Raw genomic sequence first — 21,188 nt, 5'->3', positions numbered from 1 at the left:
TGGGTCCAGTAGCAGTTTATTTGTCAAAAGGGATTACTGAGTTGAAACTGATCTGGATTTAGGAAAATGCAGTGATTTAGGAAAATGTTATTATAGCTGCTTTCAGATATGGATAACGTTAAATTTTCGGGAAACAAATTAACATAAGCTGGTGGGCATAGGCTGTAGGAATAGGAGAGGTGTTCTCACATACAAAAATACAGTATCATACCGTATTTTCCTGTACAGTTTGTGGTATGTAATGTATCGTGATCTTAGTTGGAAAACTGCAATGGCCTATCATCAACTGTTGAACACTTCTCCATTCATGTAAAAAATATTGAACACAAGTCGCACTCAGAATATGCAAGAAATATCATGATGCTGCTGGCATGGTGTTCACTTCACATATGCTTTATGCTTTGCCTGCAATGTTGTACGTAACTCCCAAGCAGGCATGAATGCCTAAACATCTCCAGTAAGGGCGAGCTGGAAAAGTGGCATTTTGCATATGCCAGGCATATGCCGTTTCCCAAAGTGGCATACAGTATGCCATATTTCCCAAAGTGGCATATGCCATATTTCCCAAAGTGGCATATGCCATTGCCAAAGAGGCATATGCCGTTTTGGTGGAAACGGCATATGCCATTTCGGAACGACACGTGCCTGGCACATGCCAAATGCCACTTTTTGGAACGGCATATGCCATTTTGGAAACAGTATACGTATGTCAATTCGGAACGGCACATGCCTGGCTGCTTAAACCACTTAAATCCTATGGGCTTCCTTGACCTGGGTCTCCCTATCCTAGGTCCAATCCTTTCCCCCTCCACCAAATCTCTTCACCAAAAATAGCAGATCTACAAGCTCAAATGTTGTGTTGGGAATTGCGATGCATGGTGAGCTTGCAAAACTGCTGTTTTGACCAAATGTTCGCCCCAGAATAGTCATGTCAATTTTATTTATAAAACACATTTAAAACAACCAAAGTAGACCAGTGATTAGATAAAACAGCATAAATATGTAACAATGACAATTCATAACTTTAAAATGAGAGAGTTAAACGGCACCAGATTAGACCAATGCGTAATAGGGACGCTAGGGTTTAAAGTTCATTGCGAACACACATGGTTTGGATTGAACCTGTCCCAGCTTGATCCATCCTGAACCCCCCAAATTGAAATCAGCAGCTGTTAAACTGATACATGCTGCATTTGCCTCAAATCAAGTCAGGCTTCAAGTTTAAGTTCAAGATATCTTGCACCAGCTTTCTGGGATACACCCTTGAAAGAGGGCCTAGCGTATGTACATTTGTCGCATTACAAGGTCCTTCAAAGTACCAACTGTAATGTCTGTGGATATCATTGGCTGACCCCAGCTGGAATAGAAATCCTAACCCTGGCAATTTTGCTCTGAAGAACCAGAAATCCTAATCGGTTCAATTTTAAAAGGACATGTGTTTGGATGCAATTTGAACTGTTCTTTGTTTTTGTTCCGTGTTGTGATGACTGCTGTAAATTACTGTGTTGTTACTCCCAGTGTACTTTGCTCCTGTGTGTTAATGTTTGTGTATTAGTAATATGAGATGAAACTTAAACCCAGTGTTTGGGGAGAGTCTTTGAACAAACAGTTTCTATCAGATATCCAAGAGTCCTCTAAACCAGTGGTCTTCAAAGTGGAAAGACTAACCCCCACTGGGAGCCAGGGGAGCCAATTATTGCGCTTTGCATGATTTTAACTCTTTTAGTGCTAAAACCGAACAATTTCGGTTCTTTTTTTCAATCCAATCCAATTTTTTTTTGGAGCTGTGTGAAGCACAGGCTCCCTATACGTGGCTGTGTGGGTCTGTCTGTCTGTCTGTCTGTGTGTGTGTCTGTGTGTATGTAGCCTGAACTTCCTAAACTTCGGCACGCCACTAGTCCCACAGTTTTGCCACCACACACTCGCGCCATATGTCAAATCGACCGGCTTACTCGGGAATCGTGGGCTATTACTTTTCTAAGAGAAAGGTTCTATAGTTTAATTGATATTAATTTATTAGTGAATTAATTTTCCCCATTGACTTATAATGGGAATTGCAAAAACTCACATTCAATTATTTGTCTCTCGCAAACCATAGGGGCTAGAGTTTCAAGACTTGGAGAGGAGGTTCATAATGATTTCAAGGATTAAATAAAAAATAATTGTGTCATTTGGCCGCATGGTGGCGCCATAACACCCCACTTTACGTTTTGGCCTGTAACTCTTGAACCGTAGGTCGGAAAATTAAAAATATTTTTTCCCTGGATTCCTTGGGTCATGACGCATCTCCCCATATAGGCCACGCCCATTTGCGCCATGATAGATTGATAGAGACACAAAAATCGGTACACATGATCCACACACACACACACACACACACACACACACACACACACACAGCTCCACTTCACACGGGTGTGATTCTTTTGCTAATTTACTTACCCTGAGCTTTCCAACGAGCCATTCTACAAGTTCCGACGATTTATTCAATTGAAAATGGTTTAGAATAAAGTTTAGAGCCCACAAAAAAAACTCTATTTTTGCGCGACGTATCCGAGGTACCAAAACCGAACAATTCCGGTTTCTTTAATAAAATGAATTAAATAATCGGAGGCCTCGACGAAGCCCCCGTCTAAATTTTGATCCAGGCCGCCTACCGCGATCTCTTTCCACCGGCCCGTAATCGGGTAGCGCCGCCGCATCGCGCCGCCTAATCCAATACATTCTCACATCTTTAGAGACCTTTTTCTCTGAACTGTGTTCCTAGGGCAGCGAAAAAGTTTTTTTGTGCGGCTAAATAGCCTCAAATCGGGCTTAAAAAAAAAGAAAAAAGCCGATAGCTAACTGTTAGCTCTCTTCCTCCGGTTCACGTTCGTAACACTGTTTGCAGTGAAAACCCAATGCACTTCTGCCTGGGTACCCGGATGTTATAGCGAAGGCTTATGGAGAAATGTCTGGCACTTTAGCGGCCTCTTGTGGCCCCTGGCAGTTAACAAGTTAACTTGCATTTGCTCAATTGGTATGTAATGGGATTCTGGAAAACGAATCCATTGCATTTGTTAACAAGCTTTGGAAAATGTTACATTCAGGGGGCAAACCACTTTAGTCAACTAGAGCAGTGTGCTGCATGCAGTCCGTGATCACATGACATCAAGTAAGTCTGTCTCAAACCAGAAAGATGTGTTCCGAATACGCTGTAAAGAGTAAAGATTGCTGTGCACCCCCTGCTGTGCAGAAACCCATTGCACGTCACTGCCTCAGTCATTAGCTAGCTGAGCACACACACTCCCTGGATGCCAATCTAGAACCTCTGCCCCACATTTTTCAAATCAGCCTCATGGTGGCGCTATAACAGGCCGATTTGTGTGGCCTGGTTGTTACCAGCTAATCTCCGGCGCCGTTGGCCCGATCGCTGCCAAACTGAGCACACACACTCCCTGGATGCTAATTCAGAACCTCTGCCCCACATTTTTTAAATCAGCCTCATGGTGGCGCTATAACAGGCCGATTTGTGTGGCCTGGTGGAGACCTGTGCTCGTCTATTATAAATGTATTAGGTTAGCAAATAACTTTACACAGTATATTTAGATTTATCAGTGAGTGAGTTTACAGTAGCACAGGTTAACATTTAGCAAAATGTCAATATCAACTATGAAAAAAGAGAAGTAGATATTGAAAACCATCAGTCGATGTAGAAATACAGTACTTTTGTGGATATCAACTTTATTGACATGGAACTACTTTTCAAAGTAAACTGGTTCTATTCACCACTGATATGAACAGAATGCTCCATTTCCCATCATCCTCACAGATGAGTCCTGTGAAGTCTGAGTTTTTAGAAAAGAAGTGAAATGATGAAAAGTGAAATGATGAAAAAATGATCTAAAAAGAAATGATGAAATTAGATTTTATGATTTAATTTCCAACATTTGATGCAGCTTGTCAGGGACCCATTCTCCTCGGATGCGAGGGCATAATTCTCTGCTGGTGACATTACCTGAAGTCAACTGGTTGACTTGCAAACAAACAAGCAAATGAATGCTATAACAAGACAAAGTAAAAACCTTGTATACTGTATAAAATGCTGGAGGGCTTTGAAACGATGTATAGAGAATGGAGGACAGGTCTGTGAATAATTACAGTAACACAAAACCATTACATTTGCATTCAATTTAAACCGTACATGACGCCAAATCGCCCCACTCCCAAAGCGACCATGACTTGAGTTCTGTCTTATGAGCACATAATATTGATACCGGTATATTATATCTGAATGGTTATTTTCATGCAGCTAAGTCTCTGTTAAGCATAAAAGTTAGATTTGATAAGATACTGCAGATAATCTAGTTTACCCTGATTATCCCATATAATGTGAGCATGTATGATGACGTGTTTAACATTATTTCAATTTCCAGCATTTAAAATGGACCTTTGCCCTGCCTTATAAGAATGTATTTGAATACAGTTATAAAGTAGTGTTGTCTTGTTTCTTATTTCATGTCATGTGTGCCTCACAGGCAGTTGGAGCAGGAGGACAGAAGGAGGCAGGGGGAGGTGGAGGAGTTGCTCCACAGAGTGTCTGCTCTGCAGGAGGAGAAGAGGAGTTTGGTCGTAGAGAAAACCAACCTGACAGCTGACATCAGGAACACCGTGACTGAGCTGGAGCTGCTACGACAGACTGACAGGTCATTCTGCTACTAGTTGTTCTAAAATCTACTACTAATGCCACTCATTAAAACTAGTTCTAGTACCTGATATGACAACGTATTGACTCAATCTAATGCTATGCTACTCATTAAAACTAGTTATAGTACCTGACAACTTATTGACTAAATCTAATGCCACTCATTAAAACTAGTTATAGTACCTGATATAACATTGACCCATTTTGTTATAATGTTTATAATTATATGACAATATAATGTATAACAATAATGTGAGACACAACACTACAGTCAGGAGCCAGCCAGAGATGAGCTCCACCTCCTCAAATCCAACATGCATATGTTATCACATAGATAAGCACTTATATTGTGTGATGATGTGTGAGCGTTCATTGATGCAGTGTGTTTTCAGGTGCACAGCAACTTGAACAAGGGTTCTTGTTTGATGCACTTTGTGTCACAATGTCACATTGTCTGATTGAACATCACTGATTCATCTCACACCATCTTCTTCCTTCTTCCATTTTCTTCTCTCCCTCTCTCCATATACAGGCGAGCCCAGCGGAAGATAGGAGAGATGGAGAGACAGGTGGAGGAGTGTAAGGAGAGGGAGTTAACGGCTGATCAGTATTTGGCCTATGTTGTCACTGTGGCTGAGAGGAGCTGCCATGAGAGGGACCAGCTTATATGCATGGTACAACACACGCACACACACGCACACACGCGCAAACGCACGCACGCACGCACACACACACACACACACACACACACACACACACACACACACACACACACACACACACACACACACACACACACACACACACACACACACACCACACCACACACACAGAGAGCATATCATACACAAGTCGAAATATAAATGTAATGTCTCAATTCTTATGCACACACTCACTCTAATTTAATTGCATGAAGAGACCGTTGCAACAACTGTGAGGATCCTTTGAGAAGTAGATAGACAAAGAGTAGCAGTGTAAGCAAGTACATTTTATTTATATAGCACTTCTCACAGAGAGAGCTCACAGCGTGCTTTACCTACAGTGACAAAACAAGGTATTAAAGCAGAGAAAATGCTGTACAATTCATCTCAAGCAGGACACAAGCATGCCATAAAATCCTGTAACATCAGCAAATGCTTGTTCAAATAGTAGCATTTTAAGCTTGTTCTTAAAAATGTCCACAGAGGCTGTAGCTCTCAAGACCTGTGGAAGAGCATTTCAAAGTGTAGGTGCTACAGCCTGAAAGGCTTTGTCATTGTCACCTTTAGATTGACAAAAAGAAGCTGATACAGGTAGACAGAGAGGAGCAGAGAGGACCAATTGGGTAGACAGAGGAGCAGGTAGGGGGGTAGGGAAGAGGAAGACCAGTTTCAATCAATCAATTCACCAGGATGCTGGGTTGATGTCACTGTGACATAATCTCAACAATGTGCGTGTGCGTGTGCGTTATGGCTGGGAGAGGTCAGTGCGGGCACCTGTTGCTATGGGAGACCTGTTGCTATGGCATAGTTATAAAGACGTTGTTTTGGTATTATCCAGTTGTGGAACGGTCTTCCACAACTTGGAGGAAATGAGAGCACAAACAGCTTTTATACTTTCTTTCCGTTGTGTGCTACACTAACCTTTACATATGTTTACTTTTTTTTACCCTTACACAAAGTACTTCAGATTTAAATGAATGCTGATGTGTTTAATTAATCGAATTGCATTCGATGGTTGAATGTTTAAAACAAACAATTGCCAGCACTCCAAAGTCCTTTTAGTGCTCATCCATACAAGTCTGCGTTTCTGCATCAAGACTTCTACAGAGTGAGATTCAAATTAACTTTGTTTTTAACTGTGATTCATGGATGACAGGGGGGGGGGGGGCTGCTTATCAAGCCAATTTTTGTGCATGCGAAATCTTTGGTCATACAATATTCTTCAGTATTAATGACCTGGGATAAATAGATCTAATTCTTATTCCCACTCCCATGGCAAGTAAAAAAAAACATCACATGATATAGGACTACATACGGTGTACCAACCAGGGGTGTTGTTGCCTGGATTATTCATGAAGCTTTCCCGGAAGAGAAAGATCCCATGATTGTCGCTAGTTGCGCTGTTTTCCCCCCCGCAAGGTACCAAAAAGATTTGTTCTCCACTGGAGCCCATTCATTTTCCTCTTTGATGTTCTAACCTTAACCCAATGAGTGCCCCGGGCCACAAGGTGCCGCTAGAGTGCCAGAAATATCTCTATAGGCCTTCGCTCTAGCTTCCGTCGACACTGCCCGTAGTGCCTTGGGATTTCACTCCAGCCACTGTTATGTATGACGAGAGGAGGAAGTTAGCTAACACTTAGCCATTAGCGTCTTTATTTTTTAGAAGCCCGATCTAAAGCTATTTCAGTCGCAAAAAAACGTTGTCTTTGGTCTGGGAACACAATTCAGAGAAAATGCTCTCTAAAGATGTGACTTTGTATTGGATTCGGCGGCGCGATGCGGCGGCGTTGCCCGATTACGGCCCGTGGATGGCCGAGTCTCGGCCCCGGCCATGGATGGAAATTTAGACCGGGGCTTCGTTGAGGCCTCCGATTAATTAATTCATTTTATTAAATATCCCGGACTAGATCGGGATAGGCACCCCGGAATACGTCGCGCCGCCGACAGTATAGATTGAGTTTTTTTTGGGGGGCTCTAAACTTTATTTTAAACCATTTTCAATGGAATAAATCGTCGGACCATCTAGCATCACTCGTTGGAAAGGGTAGGACGACCCAGGACCACCCACATCTCTACAAGCAGCTCAGGGTATGTAAAATAGCAAAAAAAATATTGTATTGGATTGAAAATATCCAGAACTTGTTCGGGATAGGCACAAGAAGGGCTAATAAACATCGTCATAAATACTTTATGGTTCCTGTCGCTAGTGAAAAACTGCCTTTCAATTACCATGATATGCGTTTTGTGCAAATATGGTCCCATTTATGTTAAAATTGATGATAAAGTTGCAGGGGGCGTGGCCAACTAAACTGATACCAGCCGGCTGTGTTCTTCTTCGTTTGCTGTATTTCGGGAGGCTCCGACCACATTCTCCCATGTATCCCTGCGGTTGCACGTGACCGTTGGCAGCCAATAGCATTCCTTATGATTCCTGGGGTACCATTCAAACAATGATGGCGACACCCATACAAGGGACAAAAAAGCGTCATTTTCGCCGCATAGAAACCAATGGCTTCACATCGTCCATATTGTTTTACAGTCTATGGTACCAACCCACACTAATGGATAGCACTCTGATGGCAGTGTGGAAGAAAATAGCATCAAACATCCAGCTTTCAAAGGGAGTTAAATAACTCATTTTGAAGGCTGGATGTTTGATGCTGCCAGCTGAGCTGGCAACTGCACAAAAAGGAAAGTAAATTTCACAGGAACAATATAGTAAACAAAGACTGGCTCATTGTAAAATCCCAAAGATAGAAATAAATAAATAAAAAAAAAGCTAAAGAGAGTATACAAAATAATCTAAAGGCCTGCAAACAAAGATACATTTCACATACAGTAAAGGAGCTATTCCATCAATACAACTGTACAAATACAGTCCCTATGCAAGACCCACAAGGACCCACAAGGCTCTGTGTAAACGAAGACACAGACCCACATGGAGTTCAGAATTACACCAATCTAGATAGAGGAAGAGAGAAGAGAAATAAAAACCAAAGAGTTATACTGCAGCTCTTCATTGAGACCAGACCTAGGGTGTAGTGTCCTCACAATGAAAATCCATTTGCACTCAGATCCAAGCAATCAATGTGAGTTAGAAATCCTTAGAACAGCTCAAACTGTGAGAAAAAAAGTTCGATGAGCCCTGACAGCAAAGACAATACTATCATAATAAGACATAGTCGTTTGTCTTCAGCCTTGACTCAGGAACAACCAGGAACAGGCTCAAAGAGGATTAATAACTCAAAACATTAATTTGGGGGCCAGGCCATGAAATGCTTTAAGTAATAAGTACAATGTTAAAAATCAATCTGAAAACACAGGCCAGCCAGGGCTTCAACACCTTTAGCCACCGTGGCTCTACTAAGCATATTTTCTAGTCATTTTTTACCGAATCGGTCTGGATATTCCGATCACTGCTCCTCCACTCACAAGCCTACTTCTTCTCTCTACCCTAAATACCACAGTCTGTAGCACTCCCATGCTGTCAGATAACTAGCTGTTGAAATAAAGGCCTCTTATTTAACATCTGGCACCTAATTGAACTTGTTATGGATCTGTTCAGCTTGGGTAGTTTCAAGATTGATGTAATCACAGTAGCTTCCATCACGCAGAAACAAACCCACCCTGCAGAACCACTGAACCTCTTATATCAGTTGTGTCTTGTGACACAGCTTGTTTAACAGAACAGATCATATGGTGTAGCTGTCACTTTAACCACACGAACCAGCCCTGGGAGACAATTAAGTACTCTTGGGTTTAAGTGGTACAAGGTCCCTCAATGTTAGCCTGCTTCCAGACCAGAGACCCCGCCCACTCTCAGAGTGGACTATTTCTCTGGTCTGGAGCTTAGTACATGAATCGGTTTTTATTTTCGGCTGTCCAATGAGCGCGCGGGGTGGGGGTGGGGGTGGGGTGGGTCTAACGAATATCCAATCCGCGCAGCAGTTGAAACGATTCAAACGAAGTTCACACACACACACGCACGAGCGCACTGATTTCACCAAGCTGTTTAATGTTGATTACAAGTTTCTGGTCGCAGTTCTGTGTGGAAGCAGTCACTGGCACAGACAGAGACACTCCCCGACGGTGCGTCGCGTCCACCGTGCGTCTCGATCACCGTGCGTCGCGATCACTCGCGCGCGGACACGCGCGTGCACGCTCGCAAAAAAGTCCCCCGTAAATCGCTCAGAATGGAGCACAGTTTCAGACTAAAGCGTGAGCTGAGTCTGAAATCAGGCTACCTCAATGTACCAGGAGTGGATACGTTTTCTGCATGGTTGACCGCAGGGGGAATGGAACGCCTGCTGTGTTTGAGCTAGGGATGGGACGATAATCGATATTATCGTTTATCGTAATAAAAAACACTCATGATAATCGTATCGTGGAGATTTTATTTATCGTGATATCCTCCTCGGTCAAGCACTGGGATCAATTCACATTTTTTTTGCCGAGCTGCATATCCGGTACCACTTAAACCCTCTATAATTGGTAAAAGGTACTTATAATATACGTACTTGATAGTCTTTCTATTTTTTTTCACTCTCTATCAAAGATCTGCAATTTTTTGGGCAAATGTTCCGCCCCAGGATAATGGATTTTAATTATCGAGATAATATCGTAAATCACGATTTCTTTTGTCACAATAATCGTGACATGACATTTTCATATCGTCCCATCCCTAGTTTGAGCCTTTCTCCACTCAAAGCCCTGTCTGTGAGCTCCCCCTACCACTGTAGCTGGAGAGAGGTCCCACTGTGTGAGGGCGGGACCAGCAGAAATGTCAATATTTTACATGGAGGCATACACCAGCCTGCGCATGCACGTTTTGCATATTTCTCTGTGTTAAATTTGGTACATGCTGGTGGCAAAATAGTTTGAACCTGTCGATTAATTGTCTGTCTATAGGATACCACAGCTACAGAGGCGTTGGCAGGGGGAGAAAAGTGAGGGGATATTGTTGGTGGGTGTGGCTAGATGGTGATGTCATGGTGGGCATGGCCATGTGGTGACATCATGATGTTCACTATCAGTTTTGTTGTAGCTCTGAAGAGTAACCAAATGTTGTTCGCTGTTTCAGAGACATAGCGAATTTCATTCTTATTAATCTATACATTTTGATGTTGTGTAACCTGCACCTCATTGGGGCAAATTAAATTAATAAATAAATAATAGACCAGCAGTTGACGAGATTGGCTAAATAGTCGGGGGATATTCCGGTCCTTCTGACCCCCCTTCCAGCGCATATGTATGGCTACTACATTTTGGATACAATGTTCAGAAAAATGTACGAATTGGACATTTTTGCCTGTCCCACCCTAAACATAATGGAACATAATGCCATTGAGCTCCAATACAATGAAAAACCCTGGCAGTGTTATTGCTGTTATAACCATTGTGCACCAGTGAACAAGAGGTTCATCTTTAATGAATACTCATTTCTCTTTCTCCTTTCATCTGTCCATCATCTCTCCCACCCTGCAATCTTATAATCATCCTCACCTCGTTCCCATCCTCCCTTCCCTCATCTTCCTCTCCCTCCTGTTCTTCCTCGTTTCCTTCTTTCTCCTCCTCCTCCTCCTCCGTGCTCCTCATAGCTCCCTAACCCACCCTTCTTCCTCTCTCCTTCCCCAGGCATCCAAGTTGGAGCAGGACAAGCAGGGGGTTCTGGGAAGGATACTGGAGGGGACCGTACGACTTGTAAAACTTCAAGAAAAGGTCAAGGTAAGGTCAACATCTGCTCTGACTCATACCGTGCCAATGACGTTTTTTTTCTTCAAAGGGCCCATTGTGCCAATGACATCGTTGACGTCTTTAGATCAAAGGGAACAAAAAAAAAATATATTTTTTTCTTCTTCTTTTTTTTATTTATTAAAAAGATGTCAAAATGACCTGAGATCAGAGAGATGCTTTTCTCTGTTTGTGTGTTGGCTCCCTCGTGTGGCTGTTGGAGAAATTGCGTGTTCATTCTAGTGGATGGACATTTTTTTTGATTGATTCAGCTCTATCTCTGGAACCATTTGTCCCATTGACAAAATTCTTTTTGCCACTGAATCACAACGTGATATTTTTTCATGAAACAGTAAATAAAAACATACAAAATCTCGGCACCTGGACCTTGGAGCTATTTCTGCCTGTGGCATCCTTAGAGTTAACATCAGCTCTTCAGCATCCAGCCAACATCACCTCCTCAACATCTACCTAGCATCTCTTCTGTGACTTCTGTGCAGTACTGCATCACCTCCTCAATTTCACCTGTTCATCATCATCTACAGTACATACTGTAGTAGTAGCATCTTCTCCTCTACATTTCCTAACTTACCTCCTCATTACCCTTTCCAAGCCACGGGGAGCCTCTTAATATTAAAACCATATTATACCGGACATCTGAGCAAGGATGTCTCAGCCGCGCCGTCTTTTACCGTACTGGGTCATTAAAAACGAAATAAATGATTTTTATCCGAAAATCGGCAATCGTCTAACCTTCCCTAGTCACCGCTCGTCCATCGATAGCGCATGGCTCGTCTGACATGAAGCAGAAGTGACGTCAGGTCCTTTCCCTGTAATATGTTCCCAGCTGCCGTCCATTTTCTGTTTAGACGTTAGTACTCGCATAGCTGCAGTGCTGGGGGCTAAGCTAGCGAAAATGTTCATATCTACTCTAGAGTCATCCTTGGATTATTTGAGCAGACATTTACGTGAACGGATCACGCACGCGAAACGCACGGGGAGACGATGCGTCGGCCGAAACCGCCACTCTAAGCCAATGCAGATGGAGGAATTCCACTGGTGACTGTGGTGAGAATACAACGGGGATCGCCTGATGGTTATGGGGGATGAAGACCACGTGATATAGCGTTGAAGGTGTGGTAAAATGAATGCGGTTCAGATCATAATATAATAATAGAAATGTCACTGCTAATCTACCAACTAGCCATTCTATTTCGGCTGGCGAAGTGTTAAGCCCCAAATATCCACCCCTGACCAGAGTAGCTATTACATATTCTGGTGGAATTAATCTTACCACTCTGATTTAACTAACTTCATTTAGCGCTGTCTTGATTTTGCACTATGCATGACAAATGACGTTAGGAATTGGCAGTGAGGGAGAATGAAGTGGCACCCCGAAGGAGGCTTGTACCGGCTAACGAGAAAATGTGTTAACTCGTTAAAACCAGGAAAGCATCTGTGTCATTTTAGATTTTAGCTATATACTGCATATCGTTGATGTCGGGTGGAAACCTTGTATGTCCAAAAAAATAAATTTATTTTGTCATTATTTTAAAAATGATTTAAAATAGTGAAAATAGCCAATCTATCACTACTTTTGTGCGACAATTTGTATGATGTAGTTGCTTTAATTTACCAAAAAACATACACATTTGAATCTTGAATATACAAGGTTTCTGCCTGACGGTGACCATATAGCAACATACATTGTTAAGGTTCAAAGGTCAAATTATGTCAGTGCAGGAACAAGTCACGTTATTCTCCAGGTCAGGACCTCTGCAACGATGTCTTTTGTTTTGTCCTTTGGAGAAAAAACAAATGAAGGCAGTTGGACCTTAGAGACGGCCGTATCTGAGTGGGTAGAGGGGCCATCTGAGAATTGAAGGGTCACCGGTTCGACCCTGGGCACGCCCAGTGTAGATGTCGAAGTCTCCCTGAGCAAGACTCCTACTGTAAGCCATAACAGCTTCCCCTGTATGCTTAACAGCGCCATCTGAGTGAGCAGCCATCAGCTTGGTGAAGCTGTACAAGCAATTCCCCCTCCCCTAGCAGGGAACGGAAACTACTTCCCTTTCCTTTTCCAGATTACTGTTTAATGTAATTATCAATTATTCACATGAAAATGGGACTATTTCAGAAGAGCCTCTTTTTGCAGAGGCATGGCTTACTCAGACTGATCTAGCAGTAATACCCTGTTTTTTGCAGTGTTGCATTTTTATTCTTTGGATGCCGCTATTCCCATTTTTGGGGGGGAATAGCGGCTTTTAATAATGGCTTTTATGCCTTTATTGATAGGATAGTAGACTGACAGGAAATGGGGGGAGAGATGGGGAGTGACACACGGCAAAGGTCGTCCGGATCGGGAATCGAACCGCCGCCGCCGCCAGGCATCCATGCCTAATATTGCCTATGTGGCAATGCCTAAGTGGTATGCGCCTGGCTGGTCCAGTAGGCCAGTGGGCCTCCCCCCATTTATTTTTTAACCACATGAACCCTTGCGTCCCTATTCTGGGGCAAACGCTTGGTTCTAACACTGTAGCAGATCTACAAGCCTACAACATTGGCGTGGTGTGAAAATAGCCCAGGGGGACCCCGGTCAAATAATTAAATAGGTTTTTAAGTGGCTAAGGCTTGCTCAAATTATCGCCTTAAACACAGTATAGACAGTAATCAAGTCGATGTGACTGATTACAGTCCAAAGCACATGGTGTGCAACTGTGCATGTGTTCATGTAAAAGCATCAAGTGCTTTCCATGACACCTGAGGAATCTCCCCAGACACCATTCAGACTAATGGTGGTTAATCTAACCGGTGGAAGCTCTACATGCAGCCAGGGAATTATTATCTACACACTGTCGTCTATCTGCCTTGGTCCTACAAAGATGCCTCAAGGAATCATAGACACATTTGTGTGTGTGTGTGTGTGTGTGTGCGTGTGCGTGTGCGTGTGCGTGCGTGCAGGGGCGTTATAGCCTCTTACAGAGTGGGGGGGTTGACATGGGGGGGGGCTCATGCACGCGCGCGCGAAAAATGGCGGTTTTTCGCGGATTTGATCGCGTTTTATTCGGGTTTCCGCGGTTTATTTCTTTGCAAGCTGTATACCATTTTAAAGCTAAGATTCTTGTGATTCCGAATCCGCAAACCATTTGATTATAGCACCGAAACTCACGCCGCAAACAACGCAGAAGTCCGACATAAACAATAAAGGTTTCCGCGGTTTATTTTTTTGCTAAACAATCGGGAACGGCACACAACACTTTCCCTTTGCCTCTCTCCACATGCACCAGCCAGCAAGATAGTCTATAGTAGATGGAATTCTTGGTACCAACACTCCAACAGACAGACAACACCAGTATCATATAATCATTCAGTTCCAAAAGCTTTTCAGTTAATCTACTTAACTAGCCCGTTCAAAGATATGAGCTCCGAAATGATGTGCAGTGTGTGGGTTATGGGGTGTGCACTGTGCACACAGTATATGAAGGATGGAAAGTAACTTTAACTGGTGCTTGCATGATAATATGTAGGAGCATCAATGTAAGAAATACCCGTTTCGTTTAATGGCTATAGAGATACTGTGTACCGATCTGCATGATTTTTGCACACACACACACACACACACACACACACACACACACCACACACACACACACACACAGAGAGAGAGAGCTGGTTAAACATGTTGCCTCATGCTAGATGCAGAATAGATATGCCTCATGCTAGATGCAGAATAGATAGTAGATACACCATAAAAATGCTAATATGCAGCATATGATTTGTGAAAGTGACAAACAGGCTTCACAGTTATGTCAGGTGTGTTCATATGCTAATGGTGATGCGATTTCAGATCAATTGCTCCAGCCACTGAGGAGAAACGCTGTGACAGACACTCAGACAGACAGACAGACAGACTTTTGGAAAATTATATGTTTGATTTTACACCACTCTGTCTACTACAGCAAGCATGATGGTATTGCTTCCCAAACGTTTTAGCCCGTGAACCAAGAGAAACTAAACCCAAACAAGTAGATGTGAAAATAGCCGATCTACAAGCTCACAACGAGTTGCTTCGCGCTGCGTTGTGAATTTCTAGATCTGCTATTTTCAGGACCCATACAATGTGTCCACAACGCTAGCCCAAACAGTGTTAGCCAGCAGCAGCATAGCATCCATCATTACTCAAACTCTAATATAGCCACAGCCACAGACTCACCAATTGCTGAGTGATGAGACGAGCAGAAAGATGATTAATGCCTTTATAGCCTACATGGTCTTGTCTTGGTGTTCTGTTTATATTCCTTTAATTTATGCCGGTGTTGTTAATTTCACCACGAGTCCAGATACGCACTGACGACAGAGTGGACGACCGTTAAAGGGACGTCCTATGAAAGCCATTTCCTCTCTGAACAGAAGCGCATTTCAAAACAAGAGTCTTTATTTTATTTTTTTCATCTATACAATCGATCATTCAACATGTTTATTTTGAAATTGTCCTGGAAAATAGTAGCCAAATAGCCCCTACATGCCACTGAGAGGTTACGTTTGTGTGCGCAGGGGAGAAAAAAAAAAAAAAAAAAAGCACCCGGCCAAAAAGGTGGGGAGGATGAGATCTCGGTTTTATGAAAGTGGGGGTGTCCCGTCGTACTCACAATGAATGGTTGTGACGCGCCTGCGTGCGTGCGTGTGAATTTGATTCTATTCCGTTTTATTCTCAGACACAATCTTAGTGAATGCCCTTCCCTGACTCTGTTTTACCTACAGCAGCATGCATTATTGGTGGGTGGGTGTGTGTGTGTGTGTGTGTGTGTGTGTGTGTGTGTGTGTGTGTGTGTGTGTGTGTGTGTGTGTGTGTGTGTGTGTGTGTGTGTGTGTGTGTGTGTGTGTGTGTGTGTGTGTGTGTGTGTGTGTGTGTGTGTGTGTGTGATGAATGTGTGTGTGATGAATGTGTGTTGTGTAAGTCGCTGCCAGGCTAATTGTGATCTGTACATAAATTCACAGGAGACTACATCAATGTCAGCCCGCGGCTGTTGACAGGTCAGCGGTGTGTACGTACGTGCGTGGATGCGTTTGTGCATGTGTGTTTGAGTATGTTGGAGAGTGCTGTGCTTGCGTACTTATGTGCATGATAATGCCTCCTATAAGAGGTAATGTCAGTTCAGTGGGTGCTCGGTGAGATGTGACAGAGACAGACGTGCACGTGCAGACGTGCTAATTTATCAGACAGTTTTACAAAATGATGATGCCATGTGTATGAAGCAACAGTATTTTAACCTCTTATATACCCTTGTGGGTTTTGTAACTGGAAGATTATTCACTATCTTTTTGATTTAACGAATCATCAAGAAGAGCCTTTTCTTGCATAATATTATATCGTTTTATTGTTTAACACATCTGAAGCATTGTAGCCAATGGCATCACAGATGTCAATTCCCAATGTTGTCTTGGGCCATGAAGCTTCTTTTTTTTTTTGTTATCTGCCAAATGTCAAAAGTTCACCAATATTGAAGCTCCACCCCCTGGCTGCCATACTGTAGCATGGAAGTGAACAGAACACTGACACCTCTGACATGTATATGTGACCGCGCCCTGTGTCATTTTAAACAAGAAACGTAGATAGAAACTACAAAATCTGCCTAGGGTTTCATCCCCCTTTAAACCTGATAAGAAATCTGGTACCGTATAAGGTCTACATTTTTTGGCTTCTCTGTGTTCTCTGTCCTCTTATCACCCCTACCCCCCAACCTTCGTCTTTGCCTACTTTATCCTCATATCTCCTGCATCCGTCTGTTAGGTCAGTGTTAGGAGAAATAGTCGCTGCTGTGTCCTCATTTCTCCTGTATTAAAACTGACATCACAGAGAGAGAGATGCTCTCTGCTCTGCCCTGGGATGGGAGACTAAACTAGGCCCTCAATGCATTCATATCATCGCTGTTGTATGGAAACCTTGTATGTCCAAAACCGTCACTTTTCAGGAAATGGAAGAAATAACAAAGTTAGGATGCATCGAATGTAGTTATAATTTAGTCACAAGCTCTTTGTAATACTTTTCATGTATAAAACCCACACAGACAGACTTTTAACCTTGCATCCCTAATCCCTATTTTGGGCATGTCATTATATTGTAGGTAAATCTAAAAAGGGAAAAGAAAAAAGAAGCCACTATAAAAAAGTTAATCTTTGCAAAAAATACTGATATACGGCTCATGTGTTGCATCATGATGTGTTGTGAGCTTGTAGATCATCGTATGATAATGTCATGCAAAGTTAGAGATAAAAGGTTTTGCCCAGCAGCGATAATATGGAAATACGGTGAATATTTTTTACTCTGAACAAGACAGTGCATTGTCTTCCCTGTGTGGAATTTGTATTGCAGGTTGACATGAATCACAGAACATTACAGGTGTAGACAATAATCAAAAACAACCATAACACTCCAAATTAGCACAGAATCGTCAAATGAGTAAAAGAGCAGAAAATTACTAAGGAAATCAAATTAAATGAATGTCATTTCTAATTTTGGAGGTGTGCTCTATAGAGGCCCCTCCCACTACTTTTTATAACTTTTTTAATAAACATTACATTGTCCAGAGGTCATTGGAGTTACTCAGGGTTGAGTTTTGACATCAGAGTTGCTGAACTGAATTTTCCCTTTGTCCCCCTCTGCGTTCCATTCACTGGCTTCCAGTTGCTGGCCGCATTCAATCCAACAACACAGGTGATGTCCTACAAGGCATTCAAGGGCATGGCACTCTGTTCCCTTGGGGCATGATCCACCACAAAGCACCAATCAGATCAGCTAACAGAGGATGTATGTCTGTCCCTCCCTTCCCTGTGACACCCTGGCCACTATTCTTAAACTCTTTCCCTCAGGATTGCTGACTCACTCCTCTTTTTATACTGAATTTTTAAGAGTCTACATGTACCTAACCCTAAAGAGTCTACATGCACCTAAACCCTTGCATCCTTGTCAATAGATGCTAGTACCAGAAGTAGGGCTTCCAGGTAGAGAAGACACCAAGAGATGGAAATCTTGTTCTAGTAGGTTGAAATCTAGTTCTAGTAGGTTGTAGAATTGTAACAGGTTACTGAATGTACCAAGTGTTCTTGCTGTCAGCTTTGAGGACGGCTCTACATGACAAAGTTCTGTGTGATGATCCATTCAACCTTTGGTCCAACCCTTGCCACAAGCATATTTAGAAAAAAGGTATTTCCAAACATGTTTGTACTGATTTGCGTGATCTTAGGTCAAAATGTGTAGGAGCAGTGTCCAAAAATGTGTTTAGCAAGAATCGGCCTCATGGTGGCGCTATAGGAGGGTCATGTGAGAATTGATGGGTTGTGGTTTGGCAGGCAAGGAGTGTGTGTGCAAAATTTGGCATGGATCGGGGCAACGGTCGCGGAGATATGAGCAGGGCAAAAGTGTGACGTGTGACAGACTGACTGACTAACAGACTGACGGACAGCTGGTCGAGGTTTTGATAGTAACTGCGACTTGACGGTCGCAATTAAAGCCTCAGCTTTGGAGAATGACAGAGGAATTAACATGAACTTGGCCAAGCTTCAGCACAGTTTAAAACTGCATGCAGAAATATTGAAAAGGGAATTTGTCTGACACTGGGTAAATGGGAAAAGAGATCAAATCAAGCTATCCCTTTAAATACGAGACTTTATCAACTATTCCATTCACTAGCTAAACGGAAACATTCAGTCACCATGGGAACGTGGCTCATTGAAAAACACTGATTTTCATGCTGGAGTTGCCAAGAGCAATTGCTTCACTTGTGTTGGGCTTTAATGAACGCCAGGGAGAGACTGAGAGAAGAGCCCTTCACAACCAAGTCAATAAATTACCACCTGCTTTCCTATAAAACACACTATTTATATATGCAATCAGGCTGTTATGTTTTCACGCAAATACAAATGTCATATTAGTAATCATGTTTCTCTGCTGCTTGCCAGGTTGTCATGCTGTTGATCTTATCTTTTTTTCCCCGCTGAATCCAGTGATGTCCTCTCAATCCGTTGCACATAAACATGTACCGTTCTTCGGACCCCTCCCCTTTCCCTCGTTGCAATGCTTGCGAAAATAGCAAGCTTCTGAGCCTGTTATTTTCATCTAATGTTTGCCTGTTTTCACCCATTATGTCATACCTAGAACTAGGTATACTATGGTTGTGGTTATCTAAGGTTAGAGGGCCAACACCGTGTGTGTGTGGGTGGGTGGGTGGGTGGGTGGCATGGCCACCCTCCATTACTCTCTCCTCCTGGTGTTTAATTAGGCCAAACAGATGTGGCTCTTTCTCAGCAGGTCACACACACACACTCTCTCTCTCTCTCACACTCTCACTCACTCGCTCGCTCGCACGCACGCACGCACGCACGCACGCACACACACACACACACACACACACACACAATGCTGGTGACCCTAGACAGTGAGTGAGGTATATACATAGACAGTTGACACATGGAAGGAGAAACCTGAATCATGCAGTTGTACATGATACAATTAAACAATGAACATCTGATCACACTCTCTGGTGTTCATGAAAATGCTGAGCCAGTTGATTGTAGATCAAGATGGCAAGAGAAAGATAACTAAGTAGCTATGAAAGAGTGACACACCCTGAATCGACACACTTTCATACCAAATATATTAGATCCATGGTGGATATGGCATTTGATTCTATTCAGTTTTATTCTCAGACACAACCTCAGTGGATGACCTTCTCTGGCTCTGTTTTCCCTACAGTAGCATGCATTGCTTTGTTGTCTGCATGATGCCACCATGGGTGACACCATGGGTGACACCAATATGACACTGTGGTGGAGTCACAGCAGGAAGAGATGATTGACAGCTCTAATTGACACCTCTGGGTTGAGAGGAACAATCAAAGACTAGATCATCATCAATTATGAATAGATGTTAGGGTGTGTGTGTGTGTGTGTGTGTGTGTGTGTGTGTGTGTGTGTGTGTGTGTGTGTGTGTGTGTGTGTGTGTGTGTGTGTGTGTGTGTGTGTGTGTGTGTGTGTGTGTGTGTGTGTGTGTGTGTGTGTGTGTGTGTGTGTGTGTGTGTGTGTGTGTGTGTGTGTGTGTGTGTGCGCGTGCGTGGTGTGTGTGTGGCTACACAGGTCCAACAAATGATACATACAGATGTCTTTTCTGGGATTTATTTCCATACAACTCTCCAAACTCCCCCAAACAGACACCATACAAGACACAGTGAAAACTGAAAATAAAATAAAAACATACATTGTGTCCATGATCATTATGAAGTGGTGCTCTGATTAGCAAGACAGATTAGTGTGTCCAATTATTGACACACAGTCTCTCAAACAAAGTTTACCGTTGTACATTACAACAATACACAGCAAAACAATCACAACAAATAAAAGGCACATAAATAATACAATAAATATTTTCCATGTGCGCCTCTTGAACCATGTGCAGAATTGTGAATTATTCTCTCTCTCTGGTGTTCCAATAAATCTGACAACTCTGTATCAACTTTGCTCAATTCATTGACGGCTTCACTTTGACCATGTGACTCTTTGTCCAAAATACCGTAAACACTAAGCAATGGGCACAACATTTTTACCTTAGACCCTGTAATATATTTATTGTATTTTTGTATACTATTTATTCAATAATGGAATGAACCTTTTAACCGTGAATGTACATTAATTTTACATGAACAAAAACATAATTGTATTTATTACTGAAACGATGTATCTCCTTCTGTGACACCATTAAGGATAATGCAGTAAAATACCTTGGGCTGTTGTGTGCTGAAAATAGCGGATCTATAAGCTCACAACACATTGCATCTCTTGCAGATCTGCTATATATAAATGAAGCATTATACTGGGACGAGTCATCATGGATTCCGTTTGAACCAATGGCAATGACTGCAGTATTTTCATCAACCTCCAAATGAGTCCTCGTTGATGGTTGTCATGGTCTAGAAATCATTAGCAGGCACGGTAGGGCTGTGACTATCGATTGTTTTCTTAGCGATTATTGCATAGATTACGCGTTCAATTCATCTAATAATCAAGAAGTGCAGGTTTTT

At 42.6% G+C, this 21,188-nt stretch overlaps 1 protein-coding gene across 1 annotated transcript in view; it reads left to right on the top strand.

The window, feature by feature from the left end:
• Positions 1-21,188, top strand: part of cep89 (centrosomal protein 89) — a 92,201-nt gene that overhangs the window by 31,770 nt on the left and 39,243 nt on the right. Inside the window, exons 16-18 of the mRNA XM_080730103.1 lie at positions 4,518-4,685; positions 5,217-5,358; positions 11,020-11,109. Of these exons, the coding sequence (XP_080586229.1) occupies positions 4,518-4,685; positions 5,217-5,358; positions 11,020-11,109 (400 nt within the window). The remainder of the gene's footprint in view (positions 1-4,517; positions 4,686-5,216; positions 5,359-11,019; positions 11,110-21,188) is intronic.

The sequence above is a fragment of the Nannobrachium achirus genome, assembly GCF_963921795.1.
Source record: "Nannobrachium achirus genome assembly, chromosome: 7".
NCBI classification, from domain to species: Eukaryota; Metazoa; Chordata; class Actinopteri; order Myctophiformes; family Myctophidae; genus Nannobrachium; species Nannobrachium achirus.
This window is presented reverse-complemented; position numbering and strand designations above follow the sequence as displayed.